This window comes from Lotus japonicus, chromosome 1 (genome assembly GCF_012489685.1).
Source record: "Lotus japonicus ecotype B-129 chromosome 1, LjGifu_v1.2".
Classification (NCBI taxonomy): domain Eukaryota; kingdom Viridiplantae; phylum Streptophyta; class Magnoliopsida; order Fabales; family Fabaceae; genus Lotus; species Lotus japonicus.
The window spans coordinates 104,341,314-104,368,216 of NC_080041.1; the positions used below are offsets into that span (position 1 = coordinate 104,341,314).

A 26,903-nucleotide genomic window follows, 5' to 3' on the forward strand; every position below is an offset into this window, starting at 1 on the left:
TGAAAAAGGTTGAGAATCTTACATTCTCATGTGAAAGATGAATGTAACTTCTCACTTCTCCCACAATTTATCATTATTACCTCTATTTTTAAGTTTTTTTTAATTTTTAAATTAAGAAAATTTTAAAATGTTCCCAGGAATACAAAATACTTACCAAACACATTTATAAAATTTACCCAGGAATAACATACCCGGTAATCATATTCCTGGGCGGGAATGTGATCTCAAACCTTGAAAAAAACGCAAGAAGTTATAATACATATAATCTCAAATAAACGCTTAATTAAGCGGTTTATCCAAAATAGAAATTGCATTTTTTGGTGTGGAATTTTGGTAAAGAGGAAAGCACAACACCAAAAGTGTAGTTGTGTGAAGAAAATTCCTTCTTACTGGTTAAGCAAACTTTCAACTGTAGCAGTAGCAGTAGTTAACTTGTTATTGCCTTCCTCTCTCCCCACACACACGTCACACTCTCCCTTTCTCCGTCACCGCCTTCAATATCATTTCCATAAAACCCTCTCCCGATTTCACTCTGAAGAATCACTCTCACTCTGTACAATACAAACCCCTCTCTCTCTCTCTCATGATTTGTAACTGCCATGGCTGAGAACTTCAACATCCTCGCCGATGCTCTGTCGCTACCGTCCGGCGAGTTTCTGCAGAAGCTCCGCTCCGATGACGCCGTCAGGTCAGGACTCATCGCCGTCCACTCCGTTCTCCGCCGCGGCATCGAGCCTTCCGCCGATGGTACTTTCCCCTTCCAGTCCTGGACTGACTCGCAGATTCAGGCGATTTCTTCGCTCGCGCACGCAATCGCTTCCGCTTCTCGATCTTTGTCAGGTGCTCATTTCTTATGCAGTTTCTTCTTCATCGGGACTTGCTTTTTCGATTGCGTTTCGTGCGATTAGCTTATATTGTTGTGTTTTGTTGTTTGTGTGTGTAGTGGAGCAAGCGGAAGGGGTGCTTGTTGCGATTCTGCAGAAGTCCATAGAATTTGCTGTGTGTTATTTGGAGCAATCTGGATTCGATGATGATGATTTAGGAATTCAGGTACACATTGCGAATCTCTGGCGAACTCAGTAGTAAGAAAATTCGATGGAAGTAGCGTGTGCAGGCTTTACTAAAATTTCAGCAAGATTTTCATTTGAAGAAGTCAATTTTAGTTGATATCCTGCACTTGAACAGATTGATAGCTGAATGTTTTTATTTTTCATACAAATCTTGTTTTTTAATCATCTTAGGAACTGCCTTTCCAAATTATAATGTTCAAATCCAATGAAGCAACAAAGTTGTGAAAAAGAGGGTTACAGTTTTGCGTGTGCTATCAGTGCCTCAAAGTCATCGAGTCATAAGATACAATGGTACTGGACTAGAGTTTAGAGATCACGGCTTAACAAAATTTTAAGGTTACCACATAGGGCATATCGATAGCCTATTTCTAGTAATGTGAAAGTTGCATAAGAATAAGATCCTAGGAAAACTTTTCATAACCTCTCTGATTCAATAGGTTTCTTAGATGAAATAATAAGAGTTCATCAATGGAGATTGGTGGTTACGCTATAGGGGGTAGCATGTTCCTCTTCCAATATATTTCAATAGATTTAATTGTTAGACCTCTAAGGTGACATCCAATGCTCAACCATTGGGGTAGAGAAAGGAAAAAATTACACTGAAGATAATGAGTGACCTCTAAGGAACAGAAAATAGAAGATGAAATAAGAAAGGGGATTTCTTAGATTTCACTATATGTTCATTTCAACCCAAGTTTTCTTAGGCCTTCATTCGATTTTATTTATAAATAAGCTCAACGATGAAGTTATATTTATCCTGCCTCCTACATCATTGATTCATGGTATTGTTCTTGTGTACTAATAGTCGATTCTGATATCTATCCCTCACTAAGGAAACCAAAAGGGCCCTTTGCTAATATCCATTTAGAACAAAATACAGTCTGGTGGCATAGCTTACAATATTTTATTCTGTGTCAGTACTTAGTGTCTTAACCTCTGTTGTTTTCTGGTAGAGTGGTGGTTATTTTTTTGTGTATCACTCATTCTTGTTCAATCTTTCAGAATAACTTCATACATCTTTTAGAGATAGCTTTGGTTGATGGAATGAATATGGTAGCAGACGTGTCACAACCTACAACTTCAAGTGCCCTGTTAGATTTGTTGCCTATGGTTGATGACCTATGTGGTAGTTTTGCCGATGACTACAAAAAATGCCATCTAGAAGGTATCTCATGTTAATACCCAATGATCTCTCCGCTGTTGTCTCATCACGATTTTTCGCTAACCTAACTATGTGTTCTTTTTTTTATTTCACTATGTATAAAAAGGCTACCGATGCTCAAGGGAAGAAAAATCAATGGATTGGATTCTGAAGACCTTACCTTCAAAACATGTGCCGCATGATAAGCAAGAATCTGGATTCAGTGAACAGAGTTATTATCAGTATCTCAATAATTTTGTCTTTCTATCCCAGCACTGGGCAGTTGTCCATGGAGAATGCACTCGTCGCTTGATTTTTCTGTGCAATAAACTAGCTAAAGTAAAAGATGTATTTGATGAGCGTGCGGTGAGCCATTTTCGAAGGAGACTATCATTCATTTTGAGGATTTTAAAGATACTTGGAAGTCTCATGAAGGACGTTCTGTATGTTGAATATGATGCCTCATTGATGATGGGAGTTGCTTCTTTTTCTGATACATTGTCTAATTTGTTTAGAGTTAGATTTGAGTTTGTGAGTACATATGCTACTATCGAGGGAAGTTTTGAGAACCTTGTTTTAATGGTTGTGGAAGAATTTCTTCACAATGTTCAGGTTATTTTCGGCACTAGCAGTGTGTCTCAGAATATCCAAGCATCTATTATAGCATCTATATTGGATAGTTTGGATTCTTCTGTTTGGATATATGACCCATCTGCTCCAAATTCCAAGCCCCCTTTAGCTTACTTCCCCCGATTTGTTGTTTATACACTGAATCTCATTAATGATCTGAAAAGTCAAAGGCATCAGGTTCCTTTTGAGTGGAAAGACTCTGATGTGAAACTCGTTGACAGTTTTGCTGACTCTCTAACCAGTTCTCCTTCATGCCTTGTTCATCTGGAGTCTGTTTCTTTGCTGAAGGGATACAGATTTGAAGAGCTTCTAAAGCTGATATTTCCTGCATCAAGCCAATGGATTTTCAATTTGGTACAACTTGCTTTTTTCCTTCATTTTGAAGGATTGAAGTTAAGACCAAAGATGGAAAGGTCCCATTCTAGTTTGGCAAAAGTTGTTGGAACATCTGAAGTTGAAAATTCAGTGTGCCAAGAGGATGAGGCTCTTTTTGGAGATCTTTTTTCTGAGACTGCACGTTCTGTTGGTTCAACAGATGGATGTGAGCAACCAACTGCTGCGGCTTTAGTTTCTAGCTCCAGCAATCAGAATATGCCAATTCAAGCTGCTATAGAACTTTTGAACTTCCTTAAAACGTGTATCTTCTCTACCGAGTGGCATCCTTCTCTTTATGTTGATGCCTGCAACAAACTCAGTAGTAGAGACATTGATATTTTACTTTCCCTACTCAATTGTCAGGGCTGTTGTTCTGAAGATAATATTTCTGATAGTTGCATCCCTTCACATGAAGATGATAAGGTTGGGCATGTCCATGAACTATGCTTTGATCTTTTGCACAACCTTCTCACAAACCATGCTTTGAATGATTCACTTGAAGACTACCTTGTGGAGAAGATCCTAAAGGTGGAAAATGGTGCCTTTAATTATAATGATAGGACCCTCGCCCTGCTTGCTCACACATTGTTTTGTAGGGTTGGTTCTGCTGGCAGTCAATTGAGAACCAAGATTTGTAGTGGATATGTTACCTTTGTTCTTGAGAAGGCAAAAGCTGTGTGTGTAAATTGCCCAAGTATCAATGACCTTGTTGGTACTCTTCCCTCGTTGTTTCACATTGAGGTTGTTCTTGTGGCATTCCACTTGTCTTCTCAACAAGAAAAGGCAATGATGGCAAACTTAATTTTTTCAACACTCAAAGAAGTTCCTAAACTGGCATTGGATTTGAGCTGCACTCTGTTAACATGTTGGGCTTTAGTGGTTTCAAGGTTGATCTTAGTTCTTCGCCATATGATGTTTCACCAACAGACTTGTCCAACATCATTGCTTGTCGATGTGCGGTCTAAGTTGAGGGAAGCACCTCTGTCCAGCTTATCTATGCAAAATAAGGTTAATGATCACATGTCGTCTTGGTCATCAACTGCATTAAAAAGTATAGCAGGTGGATTGATTGGAGATGAAGTTTCTATAAGTAGTTTGATTGAACAATTAATTGATGTTTCTAGTTCTTCTTCTTCACTTAGTGGGGATGACTTGGCAATTGGCAAATTAAATTTGAATTGGAAGGACATATATGTTACTTTTTCACTGGTTCTGGGACTTTGGAGGGGCAAAAAGGCCACTGCAGTGGAGGATTTCATTGTTGAAAGATATGTTTTCACCCTTTGTTGGGATTTTCCTTATGTAGTCTCTGAAGCGGATCATCCAAGTATATCTTGGAATCAAGACCAATCCGTGGATCTATCTGATATGTCACATTTTTTCCACTTCTGCCATTTACTCCTCAACCATCCAGAGGTCATTGGGAAGTTCACTACTTTTCCAGAGGTTGTATTGAGCTTGCTTCAGCATTTAAATGCTATGCCCATACCAGATGACATTGAGGAATTAGGTTGGTATTTCCTCAGAAGTGGTATGTGGCTGTCTCTGGTGCTCTCCTTCACTAATGTTGGTATATGGAGATATTGTATGGACAATTCAATTTCTGGACATGGTCTAAATTGGACTGAAACTTCTGTTGGGGATGAGAACTTTGCTAAACATGCTGGAAGCATGATTTCCTCCATGATTGACTCTGGTCAATTTGCATTGCTAGTAAGGCTGTTCTCATCCTTGCTGAACAAGCATGTGCAGTTTTGTCAGAAAGCTTTCCTTGATATCCTAAGTTCCAAGCATAAGCTGGCTCCTGGGTTTTCACCATTCTTGCTTCTGAAACATACTGGAGTTGACAAAAATCTGCAGGATGAGCTCCTGGAGAGAAGTGGTTCCAATGCAGGTGAGCTGCAGTCTGTTCTTAGCCTCTTATCAAGGTTGGATGCAGCTGTCGATAAGAAAGCTTCAGGTATTCTTTCTAGAGCTTCTTGGGAGTGCATTTTGCATGGTTTTCCTTTTCATCATTCTACTCCCAGTGCTACTCTACTTTCCTGTGTTCTTAGCGTAAGAGGAATCATATTTGTTCTGGATGGGGTACATAAAATAAAAGAAGCATGTGAAAATATTGACTTGGAGACTGAAGTCCTTGGTCATATTCTTGATACCGCAATGAATATCAAGTATGATAGGATCTTTGAAAGTGTTCATGGGAAATGTGACACTATCTATCACAGCTTGAGTGCAGAACTGGAACTGTCAGATTATGCAAACTTGACTCTGTTAAAGCAAATGGAAGGGTTTCTGAAGGATATCAATGCTCGAGGAGTATGTGATTGCAGTGCCCAAGAATGGATAATCTGCAAAATTATTGAGATATTAAGCAGTCTTAGGAAAGACCCTTCAAAGTCTGTTATATTTCACTATTATCTTGGTGCTGAACAGGTGCCAGGGCAGATGAGTAAGATTTCTCAGTTGTATCTTGGTGACTGTTTGGTTCTAGTTGATTCTCTAGATACTTGCTTCTCTGAATCAGTAAATGTGAAGGTTCTTGGTTTCATTGTGGATCTACTATCTGGAGAGCAATTTCCTCATCTCAGAATGAGGATACAAAGGAAATTCCTTGACAGAGATACAGATTGTGTATCTAAGTGGTTGGAGAAAAGGCTTTTAGGGAGCATAATGAAATCAGATAGTGGGGTGAACTGTACAAAGGGTAGTTCCATTTCTCTTCGGGAATCAACAATGAATTTTATTCTGTGTCTTGTATCACCATCCTCTGAACAACAGTCAAAAGAATTGCAACAGCACATTTTCAACTCCGCACTGCTATCCCTTGATACTGCTTTTTTGCTATTTGATATACATGTAGCGAAGTCATATTTCAATTTCATGGTCCAAATTTCAAGAGGAGAATACTTGATGAAACAGCTTTTGATGAGGACTGTAATGTTGATGGGGAAACTGGAGGGCAATGAAAATCTGCTTCCCGGATTGAAGTTTCTATTTGGCTTTATTGGATCTGTCTTGAACGATTGTGGATCTGGTAAAATTTCCTTGCAAAGGACAACTAAGAAGTGTTCTCCTGGTAATAGTCTCGGGTTAGGACATGCATCTGCTCGACTGGTCGGGTCTAAAAATTCTGAGACATTCATTCTTTCTGCTAATCAAGAAGCGGGATCAACCTCTGTTGAATGTGATGCGACTTCTTTAGATGAGGATGAGGACGATGCAACTTCTGATGGAGAGGTTCTTAGCATAGATAAGGATGATGAAGAGGATGCTAACAGTGAAAGGGCCCTTGCCTCTAAAGTTTGCACATTTACTTCTAGTGGCAGCAATTTCATGGAGCAACATTGGTACTTCTGCTATACATGTGACCTGACTGTTTCAAAGGGCTGCTGCTCAGTCTGTGCAAAGGTTTGTCATCGGGGTCATCGTGTAGTCTATTCACGCTCAAGCCGCTTCTTTTGTGACTGTGGAGCTGGTGGTGTTAGGGGTAGTAATTGTCAATGTCTGAAACCACGAAAATTCACAGGAGATAGCAGTGTGCCTGTTCGTGGCTCTAATACTTTTCAGTCGTTTTTACCCTTTCCTGAGGATGGAGATCAGCTGCCAGATAGTGATTCAGATTTTGAAGAGGACGTCAGTTTTGATGTAGATAACTCGCTCAAAGTATATATTACAAAAGAGCTTCAAGAAGGGATTCCATCTTTATTGGAAGAACTTGATATTGAAAGTAAGGTTCTCAATCTTTGCTCTTCTTTGATGCCATCTATAATTAGCAGACGAGACTCTCACCATTCTAAGGATAAGAAAATCAGTTTGGGTGAAGACAAGGTAATTTCTCATGGCGTTGATCTCTTGCAATTGAAGAAAACATATAAAAGTGGATCATTTGATCTAAAGATAAAGGCTGATTATTCAAATGCCAAGGATCTTAAATCGCATTTAGGAAGTGGTTCTCTTGTGAAGTCCTCGCTCAGTGTTAGTGTGCGAGGTCGACTTGCTGTTGGTGAAGGTGATAAAGTTATTATATATGATGTTGGACAGTTAATTGGTCAAGCCACCATTGCTCCTGTGACATCTGACAAGACCAATGTGAAACCTCTTTCTAAAAATGTAGTCCGTTTTGAAATTGTCCAACTAGCATTCAACCCTGTGGTTGAGAACTACCTTCTTGTAGCAGGTTATGAAGATTGCCAAGTCCTGACATTGAATCCTCGTGGTGAAGTGATTGACCGCCTTGCCATTGAACTAGCTCTGCAAGGTGCGTATATTAGACGAGTGGATTGGGTTCCAGGCTCACAAGTTCAGTTAATGGTTGTGACTAACAGGTTTGTCAAGATATATGACTTGTCCCTGGACAACATCAGTCCCATGCACTACTTCACTTTGTCAGATGACATGATCGTGGATGCCATTCTTTATACAGCTTCCCAGGGAAGAATGTTTCTCATTGTTCTTTCAGAAAATGGACACATATTCAGGTTTGAGTTGTCAGTCAAAGGGAATGTTGGGGCTGTACCATTGAAAGAACTTGTACAACTTCAGGGAAAAGAAATTCATGCAAAGGGGTCATCATTGTATTTCTCTTCAACTTGTAAGCTACTGTTCATATCTTTTCAAGATGGTACCACTCTGATGGGTAGGCCAAGCTCTGATGCAGCCTCTCTAGTTGAGATGTCTTCTGTATATGAGGAGCAAGACAATAAGCTGCGGCCTGCTGGAGCACATCATTGGAAAGAATTGCTAGCTGGCAGTGGTTTATTTGTTTGCTTATCAACAGTGAAATCAAATTCTGCACTCACTGTGTCAATGGGGGAACATGACATACTTGCACAGAGTATGCGACATTCAGTCGGTTCAACTTCACCTATAGTTGGTGTGACTGCATACAAACCGCTATCTAAGGATAAAATCCACTGTCTTGTGTTACATGATGATGGTAGCCTTCAAATATATTGGCATGCCCCTGTGGGTGTTGATGCTGGTGTGATTGCAGCATCTGAGAAAGTTAAGAAATTGGGTTCAGGCATCCTCAATAAAGCTTATGCCGGTACTAGTCCTGAATTTCCTCTTGATTTCTTCGAGAAGACTGTGTGCATTACACCAGATGTGAAACTGGGTGGAGATGCTATCAGAAATGGAGATTCTGAAGGAGCTAAACAGAGTTTGGTAAATGAGGATGGCTTTCTAGAAAGTCCCAGTCCTGCAGGTTTTAAGGTATCCTCTATTCTTTTGGAGTTAGTTCTGTTTCAGAGTGTATATTGTTTATTTCTATACCTTGTGGCATACTCTTTTTTCAGTATGATAATAGAGATCATAGCTCTGTAAAATGCTGTAGCCTGTTGGGGGAGGGGGGGTCAGCAACTATAAAGACCAGGTGTTTGGGTACAACGGGGCCTGGCTGGTTTTCAAATGTAGGTTGTCTGGTTATGACCTAGATTTTAGAAAGTACTTATTTGAGCTGAATTTGAGATAAAACTTGTTCTCAAAATTCCTACTCTAGTTTTTCCCTAGTTCAAAATTAATAAGACTCATTTATAAAATCTAGTTGTGGGGACTACTCATTCCTCTAATGGTCAATAAGCACATGATTTTGAAATTTAGATGATCACATTCTTCCACATATATATAAATCAATTCAGCATTAGTATCAGTTTTGGACCTCACAGATCTTGAAAAAGGCTTTTGCTGTTATATTGAAGTGTTTTGAAGCAATATTTTAGCCAAACTAAAGCATGTTTTGAATGAACTGATTCCAACATATCCTATTTTAAACTAGTTTGAAAAAATTGGCAAATGTTACCTAGATGATATAAGTAATGATCCTTGTTATTTTTCTCAAGGGGGGTGAAAAGAACTTGTAGTAATTTGATCCCGGTCTTTGTGATTGATTCTTCATGAAGCTGTTGTAGTTTCAGAACTCCCATTCCTTGCAGCATTCCACATTCTAGCAATTATCGGGTAAAATGTGTAGATGATGCTTAGTTAGTGAAGTAAGTTGTGTCTGTTACCCATTATGATCTAGAAAGTTCAACCTAGACAGTCTCTTTATGGCCAAGTTCTCTTATTTAGTAGCAGTAATCAATGAAATACTATGTTTTCTAGGTCTTGATATGAATGATTCAGTGAGAGGAATTGGTCTTGTTTGTATGATTAAATCTTCTATCCAGAATACTAATATAGAAGGGCTGGGATGATGTAAAAATGATTACATGAGATGGGTTCTTTCTTTTAAATATGGTGCTCTTTCAAACTAGTACATTCTGTCATTGTGTCAATATCGTGATGTTACGTATGTATTTCAGGTTTCAGAAGTAGTTGGTTGTAGCTTTTTGTTTCCCTAATATCTTTCTTTATGCGTTTTTACAGATATCTGTCTTCAATTCAAATCCTGATATTGTCATGGTTGGTTTTCGAGTTCATGTGGGTAATACATCAGCTAGCCACATACCTTCTAGCATTTCTATTTTCCAGAGGGTTATTAAATTAGATGAAGGAATGAGATCCTGGTACGATATTCCGTTTACTGTTGCGGAATCTCTTCTTGCGGATGAAGAATTTACATTGTCAGTTGGGCCAACCTTTAATGGCTCAACCCTTCCCAGAATAGACTCACTTGAAGTTTATGGCCGAGCTAAAGATGAATTTGGTTGGAAAGAGAAAATGGATGCAATTCTGGATATGGAAGCAAGAGTACTTGGTTCAAATTCATCACTGAGTGGATCTGGAAAGAAGCGCCGGTCAATGCAGTCTGCTCCGATTCAGGAGCAGGTAGTAGCAGATGGGCTTAAGCTAATTACAAAGTTTTATTCGTCATGTAGGCAACAGGATTGCTCAAGGCTTGAGGAAGCAAAGATAGAGCTAGGAAAGCTCAAGTGCAAGCAATTGCTAGAAACAATATTTGAGAGTGATAGAGAACCAATTCTGCAGGCTTCTGGTAGCCGTGTCTTACAAGCGATCTTTCCCAAGAAAGAGATTTACCATCAAGTAATCTATGTAGTATCTTTTGGTTCTCCATTCTGCTTTTTCATCGCTTCTGCTTATTTATGTTAATGCAATGCTAATCATTACTATATGGACTCTTCTCACTTTAGGTTAAGGATACCATGCGGCTTCTTGGAGTGGTCAAATCATCTTCACTACTATTGTCAAGGCTTGAAAGGGGTGGTACAGCAGGAAGTGGGATCATTGAAGAGTTCACTGCCCAGATGCGTGCAGTTTGTAGGATTGCTTTGCAACGGCGTTCAAATTTGGCAACATTTCTGGAGACAAATGGTATTGTTGGGTTTGCTGATTGAATCTCGATAGATGATGGCACTTAACTTTTCCTTATCTCTCTTTAAATACTAAAAATGAGATGACCTAGCATGCAAATGGTCAATATAAACATCAATATTCACTGCATACTATGACTAGTTGACTACAGTGACATTATATCTCCAAAAGCTTGTGCCTGATTAGATGTCAGATTTTGACCTTCAGTTTCTATTCTCAAAATAAATCTTGATTTGAACTTGCATTTTGTTTTGAAAATAATCAAATTTCTGTTTCTTCCCCAAATTATCTACAGCATTTTCCTAAATTGACTAGTTTTTGTTGTGAAGTTTGACCTTTTGAGTTTTGACTTCATGGTTTTAGTACAGTGAAATATGTGGAAAATTCAAATGAATTGTTTAAGCTTTCTTATATAATAATGATGAAACTTTGACCATAAAAAAAATAATGATGAAACTTCATTGATTGTAAATGATCTAACAAATACATTTTTGTTTTATGTTAATATGTTTTCAGCTTGTTCTCTGATTTGTCCCAACTTGGATAATATTGAAATATTGGTTAAGGATCTAGCGGGCTATATAAGGAAGGTAGGAACTAGAAGCATGACTATAATTTGGATGGGGATTGTGATTTAGAACAATTGATGGAACATAGTAATTCTTTGAAATTGCCTGTTTGCAATTACACAATCTCATATTATTGAGAGCAATTGATCAAATAATTTTTGTTTAGAATAAAATTGCTGAGTTTTTTTTAACGTAAAATAAAATCATAAGACAGCAGTATCTACTCATCGGGTAAGTACCATAAAATTATTTTATTAAGAGATGTTTTTTTATGTAGCACTTTATTTTGATCTTTTACTCGTTATAGTGAATATCCATAATCAAGTACTGAATTTGAATAGGCAAAAAAGAATAATAGAAAAGAAGATACTAATTTGGGTTTATTTGTTATGCAACAAACTCTATTGAAATTCGATGTAAGAACTAAGAACTTTGCCTCATCTTTTAAACTCATACTTGCCATTTCTGAGTTAATACCTAAACCATTTTTGTATGTTACCTCAGAATATATTATTTTAAATGACTGAGAGGCTATTATTATGAATCAAAAGAACAGAGTCAATCTATCCAGCATGGATATATTTGTCCTATTTGCTGCCATTCTAACATGATATAAGCTTTTGCTGGTGTAGGCTCAAAAGTGGTGGACGCACTCATGCAAGTTTTATGGGGAATTTTAGACTTTGAGCAGCCTGATACCCAAACCATGAACAACATTATAATGTCTGCAGTTGAACTTATTTACTGCTATGCTGAATGCTTGGCCCTTCATGGAAAAGATGCTGGAGTGCACTCTGTAGCGCCTGCTGTTGTATTACTCAAGAAGCTTCTCTTTTCAACTGATGAAGCTGTTCAGACTGCTAGCAGGTATTTTTGCTCATTCAATTTATCTTTTGCTTTGAATCTGGTGTTCAGGTTCTCATTTATCTCTTTTCCAGTTTGGCCATATCTTCGAGATTGCTTCAGGTTCCTTTTCCAAAGCAGACATTGTTAGCAACAGATGATGGTGTTGAGAGTGTAGTCTCAGTTCCTGGCCCTGCTGATACAAGTGCTAGAAATAACCAAGTCATGATTGAAGAGGACACTATCACTTCATCTGTTCAATATTGTTGTGATGGTTGCTCTACTGTGCCTATACTTAGGCGACGATGGCATTGTACTGTTTGTCCTGATTTTGATTTGTGTGAAGCTTGTTATGAAGTACTAGATGCAGACCGACTTCCTCCACCTCACTCTAGAGATCATCCTATGACAGCAATTCCAATTGAAGTGGATTCAGTGGGAGATGGAAATGAATTTCACTTCACACCTGATGATGTTAGTGACTTACCTGTACCTGCTGATAGCAACATGCAGAACTCTTCTCCATCAATTCATGTCTTGGAACCCAATGATTCTGGAGAATTTGCTGCTTCATTGATTGACCCAGTCTCGATCTCTGCTTCAAAACGGGAAATAAACTCCTTACTGCTTTCTGAGCTTCTTGAACAATTGAAAGGATGGATGGAGACAACCTCTGGAGTCCGGGCAATCCCTGTTATGCAGCTTTTCTACAGATTGTCATCTGCTGTGGGTGGACCTTTCATAGACAGCTCAAAACCAGATAGCTTAGATTTAGAGAAACTAATCAGGTGGTTTTTGGATGAGATTAATCTCAACAGACCATTTGTAGCTAGAACCCGATCATCGTTTGGGGAAGTTGCAATCCTGGTCTTCATGTTTTTCACATTGATGCTTAGAAACTGGCATCAGCCTGGTACTGATGGCTCCATGCCAAGACAGAGTGGAGCTGCTGACATGCATGATAAAAATGTAATCCAATTTCCACCATCTACTTCAGGAAGTGCTAAGACTTCAGTAGATGAGCAAGAGAAGAATGACTTTGCGTCACAGCTGCTTCGAGCTTGTGATTCTCTTAGGCAGCAATCTTTTGTAAGTTATCTAATGGATATACTGCAGCAGCTAGTGCATGTTTTCAAATCCCCTGTTAACAACGAAAGTGGGCATAGTAACGCTGGACCTGGATGTGGAGCTTTGCTCACAGTACGCCGAGAATTACCAGCTGGTAATTTTTCACCTTTCTTTTCTGATTCATATGCCAAAGTGCACCGATCAGATATCTTTATGGACTACTACAGACTTCTGCTAGAAAACGCTTTCCGTCTGGTGTACACACTTGTTCGGCCAGAAAAGCATGACAAAGCTGGGGAGAAGGAAAAGGTCTACAAGTTGTCATATGGTAAGGATTTGAAGCTAGATGGATATCAAGATGTTCTCTGCAGCTACATTAACAATCCTCATACCAATTTTGTAAGAAGATATGCCAGGAGGCTTTTCCTGCATCTCTGTGGGAGCAAGTCTCACTATTACAGTGTTCGGGACTCTTGGCAGTTCTCTAGTGAAGTCAAGAGACTTTATAAACACATAAGCAAGTCTGGTGGTTTTCAAAATAATCCCATTCCATACGAAAGAAGTGTGAAGATTGTGAAATGCCTTTCCACTATGGCAGAAGTAGCAGCTGCACGTCCTCGGAACTGGCAGAAATACTGTTTAAGGCATGGAGATATTTTATCTTTCCTGATGAATGGAATATTTTATTTTGGTGAAGAGTCTGTTATTCAGACCCTTAAACTTCTCAATTTTGCCTTCTACGCGGGAAAAGATGCTGGTCAGACTTCACAAAAAACAGAGTTGGGAGACATAAGTTCAAACAAATCAGGTATCATATCTCAAGAATCAAAGAAGAAAAAGAAAGGTGAAGATGGTGCTGAATCTGGTTCGGAGAAGTCCTATTTGGATATGGAGGCAGCAGTAGATGTCTTCACTGACAAGAGTGGCAATATCTTAAAGCAGTTCATGGATAGCTTTCTTCTTGAGTGGAATTCAATTACTGTGCGTGCAGAGGCTAAATTAGTTTTATATGGTGTCTGGCATCATGCCAAACCAGCGTTTAAAGAAACTATGCTAATGGCTCTCTTGCAGAAGGTTAAGTTTCTCCCGATGTATGGTCAGAATATTGTGGAGTATACAGAACTTGTTACATGGTTGCTGGGAAGATCCCCTGATACTAGTTCAAGGCACAAGGTTTCTGACCTTGTGGACCGATGCTTGACTCTTGATGTTATTAGGTGCATCTTTGAGACACTACATTCACAGAATGAGCTGTTGGCTAACCATCCAAATTCTCGTATATATAATACTTTGAGTGGCTTAGTTGAATTTGATGGATACTATCTCGAGAGTGAACCTTGTGTTGCCTGCAGCTCTCCAGAAGTACCTTACAGCAAGATGAAACTGGAGTCTTTGAAATCTGAAACGAAGTTCACTGATAACCGTATCATAGTGAAATGCACTGGGAGTTACACAATCCAGACTGTTACTATGAATGTTCATGACACCAGAAAGTCAAAATCAGTGAAGGTTTTGAATTTATACTATAATAACAGGCCAGTTACTGACTTATCAGAATTGAAAAATAACTGGTCTTTATGGAAGCGTGCAAAAAGTTGTCATCTTGCATTTGATCAGACTGAACTTAAAGTTGAATTCCCCATTCCCATTACAGCTTGTAACTTCATGATTGAACTGGATTCGTTCTATGAAAATCTTCAGGCATTGTCTCTTGAACCATTGCAATGTCCACGTTGCAGTCGTCCAGTCACAGATAAGCATGGTATATGCAGCAACTGTCATGAAAATGCCTATCAATGCAGGCAATGTCGCAACATCAATTATGAGAATTTGGACTCTTTTCTGTGCAATGAATGTGGATACAGCAAATATGGGCGGTTTGAGTTTAATTTCATGGCAAAGCCAAGTTTTACGTTTGATAATATGGAGAATGATGATGATATGAAGAAGGGATTAGCAGCCATAGAGTCGGAGTCGGAGAATGCTCATAGGCGATACCAGCAACTTTTGGGCTTCAAAAAACCCTTGCTCAAAATTGTATCAAGCATTGGTGACAGTGAAATAGACTCACTACCGAAGGACTCAGTGCAGCAAATGATGGTATCCTTAACTGGCCCTTCATGTAAAATCAACCGGAAAATTGCTCTTCTTGGAGTCCTCTATGGGGAGAAGTGCAAAGCAGCTTTTGATTCTGTAACCAAAAGTGTCCAGACACTGCAAGGGCTACGGAAGGTGTTGATGAGTTATCTGCATCAGAAGCATTCTGATAATAGTGTGGCTTCAAGATTTGTGGTTTCCAGATCACCAAATAATTGCTACGGCTGTGCAACTACATTTGTAACGCAATGTCTCGAATTGTTACAGGTCCTGGCAAGGCATCCAAATTCTAAGAAACAACTTGTTTCAGCTGGGATTTTATCCGAGTTATTTGAGAATAACATTCATCAAGGTCCTAAAGCTGCCCGCATCCAAGCAAGGATGGTCCTTTGTTCCTTATCTGAAAGTGATGTAAATGCAGTTACCGAGTTAAATAGTTTGATCCAAAAGAAAGTTTTGTACTGCCTTGAGCATCATCGGTCCATGGACATTGCAGTGACTACGCGTGAGGAGTTGCTATTACTTTCTGAAGTGTGTTCTTTGGCTGATGAGTTCTGGGAATCAAGATTACGTCTTGTGTTTCAGTTATTGTTTTCTTCCATCAAGGTAGGTGCCAAACATCCCGCCATATCTGAGCATGTCATTCTTCCTTGTCTTAGAATAATATCTCAGGCATGCACACCTCCAAAGCCTGAGACGCCAGATAAAGAGCAAACTCTTGGGAAGTCTTCTACGAAAACAAAGGATGAGACTACTCAAAATGTACCTAGTTCCTTGGCTGGTGCAGTTGCTGTTAGTGGAACAAAAACATTTTCAGACTCATCAGAAAGAAATTGGGATGCCACACCCAAGACTCAGGATATTCAATTATTGAGCTATTCGGAATGGGAGAGGGGAGCCTCTTATCTTGATTTTGTGAGAAGGCAATACAAAGTGTCACAGGCAGTCAAAGGTTCTGGCCAGAGGTCACGGTCCCAAAGGCATGATTACCTAGCACTTAAATATGCTTTGAGATGGAAGCGTCGTGCTGGTAAAGCAGCTAAAAGTGACTTATCAGTGTTTGAGTTGGGATCATGGGTTAAAGAACTTGTTTTGAGTGCTTGTTCTCAATCTATTAGATCAGAGATGTGCACGCTCATAAGCTTGCTTTGTGCTCAAAGCTCATCCAGACGATTTCGGCTTCTGAATCTAGTGGTTTCTTTGTTACCCTCAACACTTTCTTCTGGTGAGAGTGCTGCAGAATATTTTGAGTTGCTATTCAAGATGATAGATTCAGAGGATGCTCTTTTATTTTTAACTGTTCGGGGTTGTCTGCGGACCATTTGTACTCTAATCACCCAAGAAGTGAGCAATGTTGAGTCTTTGGAAAGGAGCCTACACATTGATATAACTCAGGGATTTATCCTTCACAAACTCATAGAGCTTCTTGGGAAATTTTTGGAGGTCCCAAATGTCAGGTCCAGGTACAATTGTTTCTTGAATAATTTTACTTTTAAGGCTAATTCGATTTTACATCATCTCATTGAACTTAATCTTTATTCCAGATTCATGAGAGACAATTTGCTTTCTGACATTCTTGAAGCCCTCATTGTAATTCGTGGTTTGATTGTTCAAAAGACAAAGTTGATAAGTGACTGCAATCGTCTCCTTAAAGATCTTTTGGATAGTCTATTGCTAGAAAGCACTGAGAATAAACAACAATTCATTAGGGCCTGCATCAATGGTTTGGAAATACATGGGGAGGAGAGGAAGGGGCGTACTTGTTTGGTATGGAAGGATTTTATTTTTTACTTTCTTAACTATTATAATTTGTTTTATTCTCTAAAATCAGTTGTGGCAATACTATCCAACTAAAAATCAATTTCGTTAAATAGGATTATGAACTAATACATAGATACTAGATGTTAAATTATATATGTACAGATTCCTTGAAACTTGATGTGATTTGCACCTGAATTTGCAGTTTATCTTAGAGCAACTCTGCAATCTGATCTGCCCCTCAAAGCCAGAGCCTGTATATTTGTTGGTCCTGAACAAGGCACATACCCAGGAAGAGTTTATCAGGGGATCAATGACTAAGAATCCATATTCAAGTTCTGAGATTGGCCCATTAATGCGCGATGTGAAGAATAAGATCTGCCATCAGTTGGATTTGTTAGGTCTTCTTGAGGATGACTATGGAATGGAGTTGTTGGTCGCTGGCAATATCATCTCTCTTGATTTGACCGTTGCACTAGTTTATGAGCAAGTCTGGAAGAAATCAAATCAATCTTCAAATGTAACTAATTCCAACTTGGCATCTTCAAATGCTGTCACCTCATCCAGAGATTTCCCACCTATGACTGTGACCTATCGGCTCCAGGTTCGTTTTATACATTTGAGTTAGCCCATTTGTTAAACATTTTTTTCTACTTACACTATTATATGTGATATACAATTTCCAGGGGTTGGATGGTGAAGCTACTGAGCCCATGATAAAAGAGTTGGAGGAAGATAGAGAGGAGTCTCAGGATCCAGAGATAGAGTTTGCCATAGCAGGTGCTGTTCGTGAATATGGTGGACTGGAGATACTATTGGGCATGATTCAGGTTGACAGGATTTTTTATTTTTTTTCAATCTGTGGACTTGAATATATTATCGTTGTATTTCTGAATTTAAACTATAATCCCATCATTACCTTCACTTAAGTGACACAAAGGCTTTTGGAATTGATAAAGATTTGTTTTTAATTAAAAAAATAGCTGCAATGTATGATTAATACATTGAGCATGCATTAGTATTTTGACAGCCCCTTGGAAATGTGTCACCTATATGTGACTGCTATTAAGTTCATTGCCAGCATGTGTCTACCTAGTTCATGTGTGTGACACAAACACACACTGATTGAAGAGTTTTTCATCCAAAATGAGTTACTCTTCTTCAGGTATATGAAGTACATACCATTTGGCATATGATCCATTCTGAGATAATAAGTAAAGCGATGCATTTAGGATTTAGATGCCATAAGGAATTTGTTTTAACATCAGTGTATAATTAAAAATTAATTTTCTTAACTATCCATAAGAATCCTAACAAATCTCAATTAAATGGAGACTTATTTTGGTTTGGGGAAAATCTATCTTATCATGAAACATTGTGGTACTGTTCATTTAAGATTGAAGTAGTTTTTTTTATTGAAGTTTCGCTCTGTAATTTGATTTATATGGAATTTGTGCGATGCACGGGTCATATTATTGACATATTAGGATTCATCTCGAGATTTCACATCATCTTGTCATATTGGAATTGTGTTTTTCCCCCTCATTATCTGTATGAAATAGGTGAGACTCCATTAATATTTATTAAAAGATATAGACATCAAGTTTAACATGAAAAACTCTTTATTGTATTAGGTAGCATCATTTAGTAATAAAGAATGCTAGCAACTTACTGCTTTCAACACTCTTTATTAGATCATTCTCTAAAAAGTCTATTGTGTTGCCTTTTATTGAATTATTTTTAGAGATTGCATTGGCTTTTCAGAGAATGAACCAATAATGGAGTGTTGTATAAAGAGTGTATGGCTAGAATTCATCTTCACAAATTGACTTGATGATATGGATTATGCTTTATTGGTCTTGTTCTTTATTGTTTAAGGCATGTACTCAAAAGAAAATTACTGTGGTATTCTTAGCTCATTCATTTTTTCAGGTGTTCTTACACTGTTACTCTATATCTTTGTTATTTTTATAAAATATTTAATTTTGCTGCATGCAAACTTAAGATTAATTATATAGTTTTCTCATTTTTATGATTTACAGCGTCTGCGAGATGATTTCAAGTCCAATCAGGAGCATCTGGTTGCAGTTCTTAATCTTTTTATGTATTGTTGCAAAATTAGAGAGAACAGACGAGCTTTGTTGAAGCTAGGAGCTCTAGGTTTGCTTCTCGAGACCGCAAGACGAGCTTTTTCAGTTGATGCCATGGAGCCAGCTGAAGGCATACTTCTGATTGTTGAAAGTCTTACTTTAGAAGCAAATGAAAGCGACAATATAAGTATCACACAAAGTGCCCTTACTGTCACCAAAGAAGAAGCGGGGACTGGTGAAGAAGCCAAGAAGATAGTTCTTATGTTTTTGGAAAGATTGTCCCATCCATTGGGGCTTAAGAAATCAAACAAACAGCAGAGGAACACAGAGATGGTTGCTCGAATATTGCCTTACTTAACTTATGGTGAACCTGCTGCAATGGAAGCTCTTATCCAGCATTTTAGCCCTTACTTGCAAGATTGGCGTGTATTTGACGATTTGCAGAAACAACATCTGAACAATCCAAAAGATGATAATATTGCTCAGCTAGCTGCAAAGCAGAGGTTCACTCTAGAAAATTTTGTTAGGGTTTCAGAGTCACTTAAGACAAGTTCCTGTGGAGAGAGATTAAAGGACATTATCCTAGAAAAGGGAATAACAGAAACTGCAATCAGACATTTGAAAGATAGTTTTTCCAATGCAGGGCAAGCTGGCTATAAGACCAGTGCTGAGTGGGCACAGGGTTTAACAGTTCCTTCTATCCCTCTTATATTGTCTATGCTAAGAGGTTTATCGATGGGGCATCTGCTCACCCAAAAGTGTATTGATAAGGAAGGTATCTTACCCTTGTTGCATGCCTTGGAAGGAGTTCCTGGAGAGAACGAAATTGGGGCAAGGGCTGAAAATTTGTTGGATACGCTATCTAACAAGGAGGGAAAAGGAGATGGATACCTAGAGGAGAAGGTGTGTAAGTTGCGGCATGCAACTAGGGATGAAATGAGGCGCCGGGCATTGCAGAAGAGAGAGAAGTTGCTTCAGGTATTTATAAATTAGTTTACAGTTTGAGTATATACGCTACAATAGTGTTTCAATTGATAAAACTACATTTATTTTCTTTTAGCTTTCTGAAAGTATGTAATTTTGAGGATTGGACAAAGTAATTGGGGCCACCGTAAATGCTTACCTTGCATGTTCCTCTCTGGTGTTCAATTTTTGTTTTTCAAGTTTGATATCAAATTGGTCAATATACTTCCTTTGCTGCCCTTTATAATGAAAATGCTGAATAATTTAGCAAAAGTTTCCTTTGTTTGCACTATTGGTGATATTTTTTGTTTACTGCTTGCCATCACCAAATCATATTTTCATTTGTCTTTGAAATATATGTGAATTGTACTATAGTTTTACTCTATTAGAAACTGATTTTCCCGTTCCCATTTCCACTGTCCTTTATGTCTGATACAGGACCTCGGAATGCATCAAGAACGGTCTTCAGATGGAGGTGAACGTATTGTTGTTGCCCGGCCTATCCTTGAGGGTTTAGAAGATGTCCAGGAAGAGGAGGATGGGTTGGCATGCATGGTATGCAGGGAAGGATACAGTTTAAGACCTACTGACTTACTGGGTGTTTACTCTTATAGTAAACGTGTGAATCTAGGTGTAGGTGCATCTGGAAGTGCTCGCGGAGAGTGTGTTTACACTACCGTAAGTTACTTCAATGTTATTCACTTCCAGTGTCATCAAGAGGCCAAGAGAGCTGATGCTGCCTTAAAGAATCCTAAGAAAGAGTGGGATGGAGCAACACTTAGAAACAATGAATCTCTCTGTAATTCTTTATTCCCTGTAAGAGGTCCATCTGTTCCACAGGCACAGTATACTCGCTATGTTGACCAGCACTGGGACAACCTCAATGCTCTTGGACGTGCTGATGGAAGCAGGCTCCGTTTGCTGACTTATGACATTGTTCTGGTATATTTTTCAGCTGTAACTCTTTCTAGTTTCTCAAATGACGAATTTGACTGACAAGATAATAAAAGGAAAAAAACTGATTAAGAAATCTTGTTTATGACAACAGATCTTAATGATATATGTTCATTTAGAAAATCACTTTACTAGGTTCAAAAATTTCTCTCTACATGGATGTCACTTTGATTGTTTTGACACTGCTTGAATCAAGTTATTGTCTCACTTGGTGTTCATGCACTTTTATTTTCATCTTCATCTTCGCAGATGTTAGCTCGGTTTGCGACAGGAGCATCATTCAGTGCAGATTGCCGAGGTGGGGGACGCGATAGTAATTCGCGGTTCCTTCCATTTATGATTCAAATGGCACGTCATCTCCTTGATCAAGGAAGCACCTCCCAGCGTCGAACCATGGCCAGGGCCGTATCAGCATATATAACTTCAACCACATCAGATCTCAGACCCCCTTCTCCATCTGGCACCCAACCTACAATGGGGACAGAAGAAACTGTCCAATTTATGATGGTAAACTCACTTCTCTCAGAGTCTTACGAGTCATGGCTGCAGCACCGCCGTTCTTTTCTGCAGCGCGGAATCTATCATGCATACATGCAGCACACACACTCACGCTCAAGTACTCGTGCATCATCCATTTCTGCTCCTGCTCAAGCTGTGGAATCTGGACGTTTGGACCAAAGTGCTACAACAGAAACAGGGAAGAATGATGAGCTTTTGTCTATCATTCGTCCAATGCTTGTTTACACAGGCTTGATTGAGCAGTTACAGCATTTCTTCAAGGTCAAGAAATCCACAAGTGCAACATCTGGAAGTACTGAAGGGGCTTCATCTGCAACTGAAGGGGAAGATGAAAGAGGGAACCTGGAAAGCTGGGAATTGGTGATGAAAGAGAGAATCTTGAATGTGAAAGAGCTGCTCGGATTCCCGAAGGAGATGCTGTCCTGGCTTGATGATATTAATTCTGCTAGTGACTTGCAGGAGGCCTTTGACATAGTTGGGGTTCTACCTGAGGTGTTTTCTGGTGGATTCACTCGTTGTGAAGACTTTGTCCAGGCTGCAATTACTGCAGGGAAAAGTTGAAAAAATTGTGCTTGTCTTGATGTTTTCAAATGGTAAACAACACTTATATTCTCTTTGGGAATTAAAATGCCCATATCCTGTGTTCTTTTAAACCTAACAAGCTGGTTTTAAATGAAAGGGAAAATATTATGACGGCCAAGCTATTATTCAACAGAAATGGGGTTCATTTACCGTACACAAGGATTTCTTTGTGCATGGTTGCACAAACCTAATTTTACATGCTATTATAAGTTCAACAAGTCATTCTTTTTTTTACACTTTTGGCCCATATTTACTATAAATTTTACTTTGACCCATATCTATTATAATTTTTATAATGACCCCATATCATATTTCAACCAGAAATTCATCTCTTCCTAAAAAATTCATCCACTCCCCAAAAAGATATTCACCCCTTCCCCAGGAGGAAATCATACAAACCCTATAATCACATTCATCCAAACTCATTCCCAACCCAAACCTTGAAATACATCCAACCCAAACAACATACCCAGCAACCCCACTGCACTTCTCATCCTCTCAATCTCCCTCCACACCTTCCTGGGTTCCAAATTGCAGACCTTAACGCGTTTAGTAGTCGCAATATTGCAGTTGTTTACTGCATTAGGCCGCAATTGCCGTGCGATTGAAATTCGCCCGCAGCGGAACCGTTTTTACCCCTCAACAGTACCGCATCGGCATTCAGTTGGTTAGATCGACATTTCCGGCGGTCGTAATGGCTTTTCGGAGTTCAGAACAACATATCCGGTGGTCCTGTCTCTGATCTGAGGCGTCGGGACTCGTAACGGGTGACGAAGGTAGTGGCTGGTTTGGTGGTGTCACTGATCTGGTGGTCGCTGTTGTTGGTGGTGGTCACTAGCGTTGCCGCTGGTTACGGTGGCTGGAACGTGAAGAGGTTTGCGTTTTTGGAAAAATTGGGCGTGGTGAATAGAAGAGAACAGAGGATTAGCATAGAAACTTTTGATTGTGATTTTGCATTTTAAAATATATCGATTTAATTTTGTGGTTCTGTAAAGAGGTGTGTAGTCAATAAAAGTTGCTAAAAAAGATTCATATAATGTTTTTGAAATTAGATTCATATAATTTTTTTTAACAACAGATTCATATAGTTTATAGTTCATTATATGATTCTCAATCTATGTTGTCTAAAATTTGAATAGAGGGAATTTGATAAATTTTGGGATACATTTTTTTTTTGGAGGAAATCGTATCATTATTTTGGGAAGGATCAACTTCGAATTATCTAAAATATTGATTGGGATCATACTAGAATTTACAATAAAAGTGGGCCTAAAATGTAAAAAACATTGACCTGCTGAAAACCTACACTAGCAGGTAAAATTAAATTTGTGCAACCTTACACAAAGAAATCCTTGTGTACAGTAAATGAACCCACAGAAATGTGGAAAAAAAAGACTTGATTTGAATGACATTGTTGATAAAACATCAATCTGAATAACGTATCCAGACACTAATATCGTGTTCTCCAATTCACTACGGAGATTTTTTTTTTTGAATTCCACTGTTGAATTGAAAGAGATGAGAGAATAAGAAAATATTTTAATAATCTATATTTTTACATGATACACCTCCTATATATTTTATATATACACACATAAAGGAGTGATGTATGCCATTGCTGTGTAAAAGCAATATTTTTAACTAGTTTCTTTGAAGAGAGTGTAAAACATTGTAACACATTATTCTTTTGTAAAGAAAAGGAACATAATAATTTTCTGGTGCTGAAGAAATATTGAATATTATTGAACACTTGTACCAACTACCAAGATACAAATCCCAAAACCTTAACTTCGATTCAATTGAAACTCAGTAACAATTATGATGCGGGCCCTTCAAGATTTGAGCATTGAAGTAATTTACATGCATGATATTTTAACTTCTAAAATAAATTGCATAGCTGAATAAAGAAATGACTAGTTAATGTAGAAATCTTTCCTGAAAATCATAAGGCTCGACTAAGAAAGTAGAAACTAACAGCAGAGCAATCCACTGTTAAAGAACTATAACATACAATTCCATGAATCTCAATAGCCACTTTAAGCAAATGGGTCCATTAATCTGTTAGTTAGCACTAACTAATCATGTAAGAACTCATTCAAAAGGTCCTAATTGTCGTAAAAGCTACAGAGTATCTTTAAGAACATCATGAAACTACGACAGAAAATCTAATCAGCACTAGATCATCGTGATGAAATGGTTAAATCAAATTACAAACAAGCTCAATGCATATTACAACTTGGTTAGTTTCAACCCTTTCGCTCCAGACCACCTTTAAGCTCCAAGCCTCCAAAATAGCTAAGTTCAAAAATATCTGCACAACTTCAATAAAATCAGCATATTAGCTTATTAAAATCAGGAATTGTTGTTCAGAGAAGACACCCTAAGTAGTTAACTGAAAACCATGTAAAAGAGGGTCACAGATTAACAATGCCTAGAAGAAAAAGACAAAAAGATACTAAATAACATGTACTAACTCCAACTAAAATTTGACAAATCCTACTTCCAAGCATAGTTAGATTTAAAATTCCATTCAAACTCCAATCTTACTGAAATCAGGAAAATGTTTTCTTCACACACATTTACACCTCCATCTTTTGAGAGAGTTAGGACTAGGAGAGAGAAGTGAGAGATATTCATATAGGACATTCTCTAACACTAGCAGACTAGCAGTATCATCATTTAAAAAAAAACTAGAACATCATGTATAAAATATTCTTTAATATTTGGTGGCTCACAAGAAACATAAACATATGTATTGTAAAAGTCATTTGATATTTTATAAGATTTTATCTTTGAAATAGTACAGTAAAATCTAATAGGAAATACTAACTGTTTTAGTCCAAAGACTTTTCCACTCAAATTGCCTTTGGCTTTTCTGAGTAAACAGACATCAAACGTTTTCATCTTTCCTTGCCATTTTCCATTCATGTATCAGGCACTCTGCATATAGTTTTTATTTTTACATAAGGAAAGATGAATTAGAACAAAAAGGTAAAAAGGGGTGGAGATAATTGCTTACTGTCATGCATCTTCATTTTCTTCCTCAAAGTCATCAGGCAATGCTAGTTCAGGGAGTGTTAGTATGCTCTCCCTATACATGTCACAAACTCTTAACGCGCCTTCCTGTCCACTTGAGTAATTCTCGAGCTTTTTACCATCATCACTAAATTTCCAGTGTGTCCCATTCTCATCTGCTCCAAAAATCCCACCACCTCTGGTGAAAAACATTGGAAAAAAGTGCACGCCGTCAACAAGGTCAAGAAATGTCAAAACAAAAGATTTAGTCCAAGAAGACTGCACTTTATAATCTTTCATGACCCATATCTCAGCCACTTCAGGGCCATCGCCTCCACTTGAGTAACCCACACTAAGACACCCTCCCAGCACCCTCAAATAACCATTTTTATAAATTGCCAATTCTGCTGCCAAATCAGGCGAAAGAGGAATTTCCAATAAGCTTCTGTCCACCAAGTCAAAAGCAAGAACTACATGAAGCTGTGTAGCCTTTGATTTAACCAACCAATGTAGAGACTTATCCAAGAAAATCCCACAATTGGACTCGTATCCGAGATCCAGATATTCAACATCATCATAATAAAAGGAGGGTACATTGGTATTCAAAGATAAAACCTCAATTCGAGGCCGTGAAGACTTCACTACAGGTCCACCATATCGCACACTAACCATGAAGCTGTTACTGCTACAGTGTATCACTTGAGGTTCAGGACGATTTTCCAAACGGATTAGAACAAGCAAATATTCATCCTTCAACTGGTCATACCCAAAGCCATAGAGAAATTGAAACATGAAATGAGCAAAATAAGGTGGAATTCCTTGGCGGAAACGGGTTGAAGGATCATACCATGAATTCCAGTCAGCATAGGTGGCTGGAATCTCTCTGTGGGCAGCAGTTGAAGGGTTCCACAAAATGAGATCACCTGTTGGATGCATCATCTTGGTTAACAGAACAAACCCTCTGCAAGAACCTATGGTTTGAAAGAAGGGGGCAGTGTAGGGTGGGAATTTGAGGTTTACAACAGCAGAATCATCGTTAAGCGATGCATCTACATCAAATGATTCAACTACATCAGCGATTCCTTCGGGAAGGTTAAGAAGACGGTGAGTGGGTGCAGCAGCTAGGTCATAATGGGATTTACAGAATTGCGGATCAGAAATGGTAGAAAGCCACTTCTTACACACGCATTTGAAGCGGAGGAGAGACCTCACCGGTAGCCTCAACAGGATTTCAACAATCAACTCGTGAGGAAGAGCGGTGATTCTCGGGTTCTCCTTCAGCTTCTCAATCTCCTTCATATAGTTCTTCATGCTTCTTCTTCAATATTACAGTAGCAAATGAGGTGGCGCGAATGGAAGCTCGGTGAAGTATGGCGGTGACAATGGCGTGGCGGCGGAAGAAGATTTTGGTGCAGAAATGAGGAAGAAGAGAAGAGAAGAGAAGAGAGTGTGTAATGTGTTAGGGTTTTGGTTACTAGTTCTGAGACTGAGACTGAGACTGAGACTGAGACTGAAATGGCAATGGTTATGGCTCCCTCGTCTTGTACCTTGTTTCTCAGAATAGAAAGCGCTTTTTGTTTCATGTTACCGCTTTTCCGACATTTCCCTCAACGGATATACAATTTGTTTTGCAAAAAATCATTGTCATTAAATTCTATAAATAAATTGATGATAATTTAATAATCAGTTAATCACAATTGATGATAATTTCTATAAATAAATTGCATTCATTTATTTATCAATAAATTTTAAAAAATTAAATTTTGTAGTGCAAGAGATCAATCTCACAATCATTTGTGTGGGGATATCTTGGTCTAGGGAAAAAATTTAGTGTGCTCAGTCGGTATGTGAAAACTTTATTCACACCGATATCAATGGCATTCAATTAAATTTTGTCAAATTATAAAATATTTTTTAATTTAAGTTTAAGACGAATGTTATTGTTTTTTTCTCCTAC

General features: G+C 38.4%; 2 protein-coding genes across 5 annotated transcripts; one reads left to right on the forward strand and one right to left on the reverse strand.

Moving 5' to 3' along the window:
• Positions 1 to 457: 457 nt before the first annotated feature.
• Positions 458 to 22,049, forward strand: LOC130728672 (auxin transport protein BIG). 2 transcript variants are annotated; one of them, XM_057580205.1, is made up of 14 exons: positions 458 to 840; positions 944 to 1,050; positions 2,073 to 2,235; positions 2,339 to 8,430; positions 9,583 to 10,200; positions 10,308 to 10,488; positions 11,690 to 11,924; positions 11,996 to 16,528; positions 16,610 to 16,832; positions 17,029 to 17,427; positions 17,510 to 17,653; positions 18,866 to 19,891; positions 20,315 to 20,818; positions 21,080 to 22,049. In XM_057580205.1, exons 1-14 carry the CDS (start codon positions 600 to 602, stop codon positions 21,908 to 21,910), a joined length of 15,297 nt encoding a protein of 5,098 aa, XP_057436188.1. In that variant the 5' UTR covers positions 458 to 599; the 3' UTR covers positions 21,911 to 22,049. The 2 variants fall into 2 exon arrangements, with proteins under 2 accessions (XP_057436188.1, XP_057436189.1); XM_057580206.1 differs by having other exon boundaries at positions 11,996 to 16,522.
• A 1,846-nt stretch (positions 22,050 to 23,895) lies between these two features.
• LOC130728674 (F-box/kelch-repeat protein At3g23880-like) lies at positions 23,896 to 26,469 on the reverse strand. 3 transcript variants are annotated; one of them, XM_057580208.1, is made up of 2 exons: positions 24,951 to 26,469; positions 23,896 to 24,242 (listed from the first exon to the last, which is right to left on the reverse strand). In XM_057580208.1, exon 1 carries the CDS (start codon positions 26,255 to 26,257, stop codon positions 24,953 to 24,955), a length of 1,305 nt encoding a protein of 434 aa, XP_057436191.1. In that variant the 5' UTR covers positions 26,258 to 26,469; the 3' UTR covers positions 23,896 to 24,242; positions 24,951 to 24,952. The 3 variants fall into 3 exon arrangements, with proteins under 3 accessions (XP_057436191.1, XP_057436190.1, XP_057436192.1); XM_057580207.1 differs by having other exon boundaries at positions 23,896 to 24,250; XM_057580209.1 differs by lacking the exon at positions 23,896 to 24,242 and adding an exon at positions 24,782 to 24,871.
• Positions 26,470 to 26,903: the final 434 nt, after the last annotated feature.

Bases quoted from the DNA above. Each gene is read 5' to 3' on its own strand.
- LOC130728672 (XM_057580205.1), top strand. From the start codon at position 600: ATGGCTGAGAACTTCAACATCCTCGCCGATGCTCTGTCGCTACCGTCC. The intron at 1,051-2,072 runs GTACACATTGCG...TCAATCTTTCAG, and splicing joins ATGATGATTTAGGAATTCAG to AATAACTTCATACATCTTTT. The intron at 17,654-18,865 runs GTTGACAGGATT...TATGATTTACAG, and splicing joins TACTATTGGGCATGATTCAG to CGTCTGCGAGATGATTTCAA.
- LOC130728674 (XM_057580208.1), bottom strand. From the start codon at position 26,257: ATGAAGAACTATATGAAGGAGATTGAGAAGCTGAAGGAGAACCCGAGA.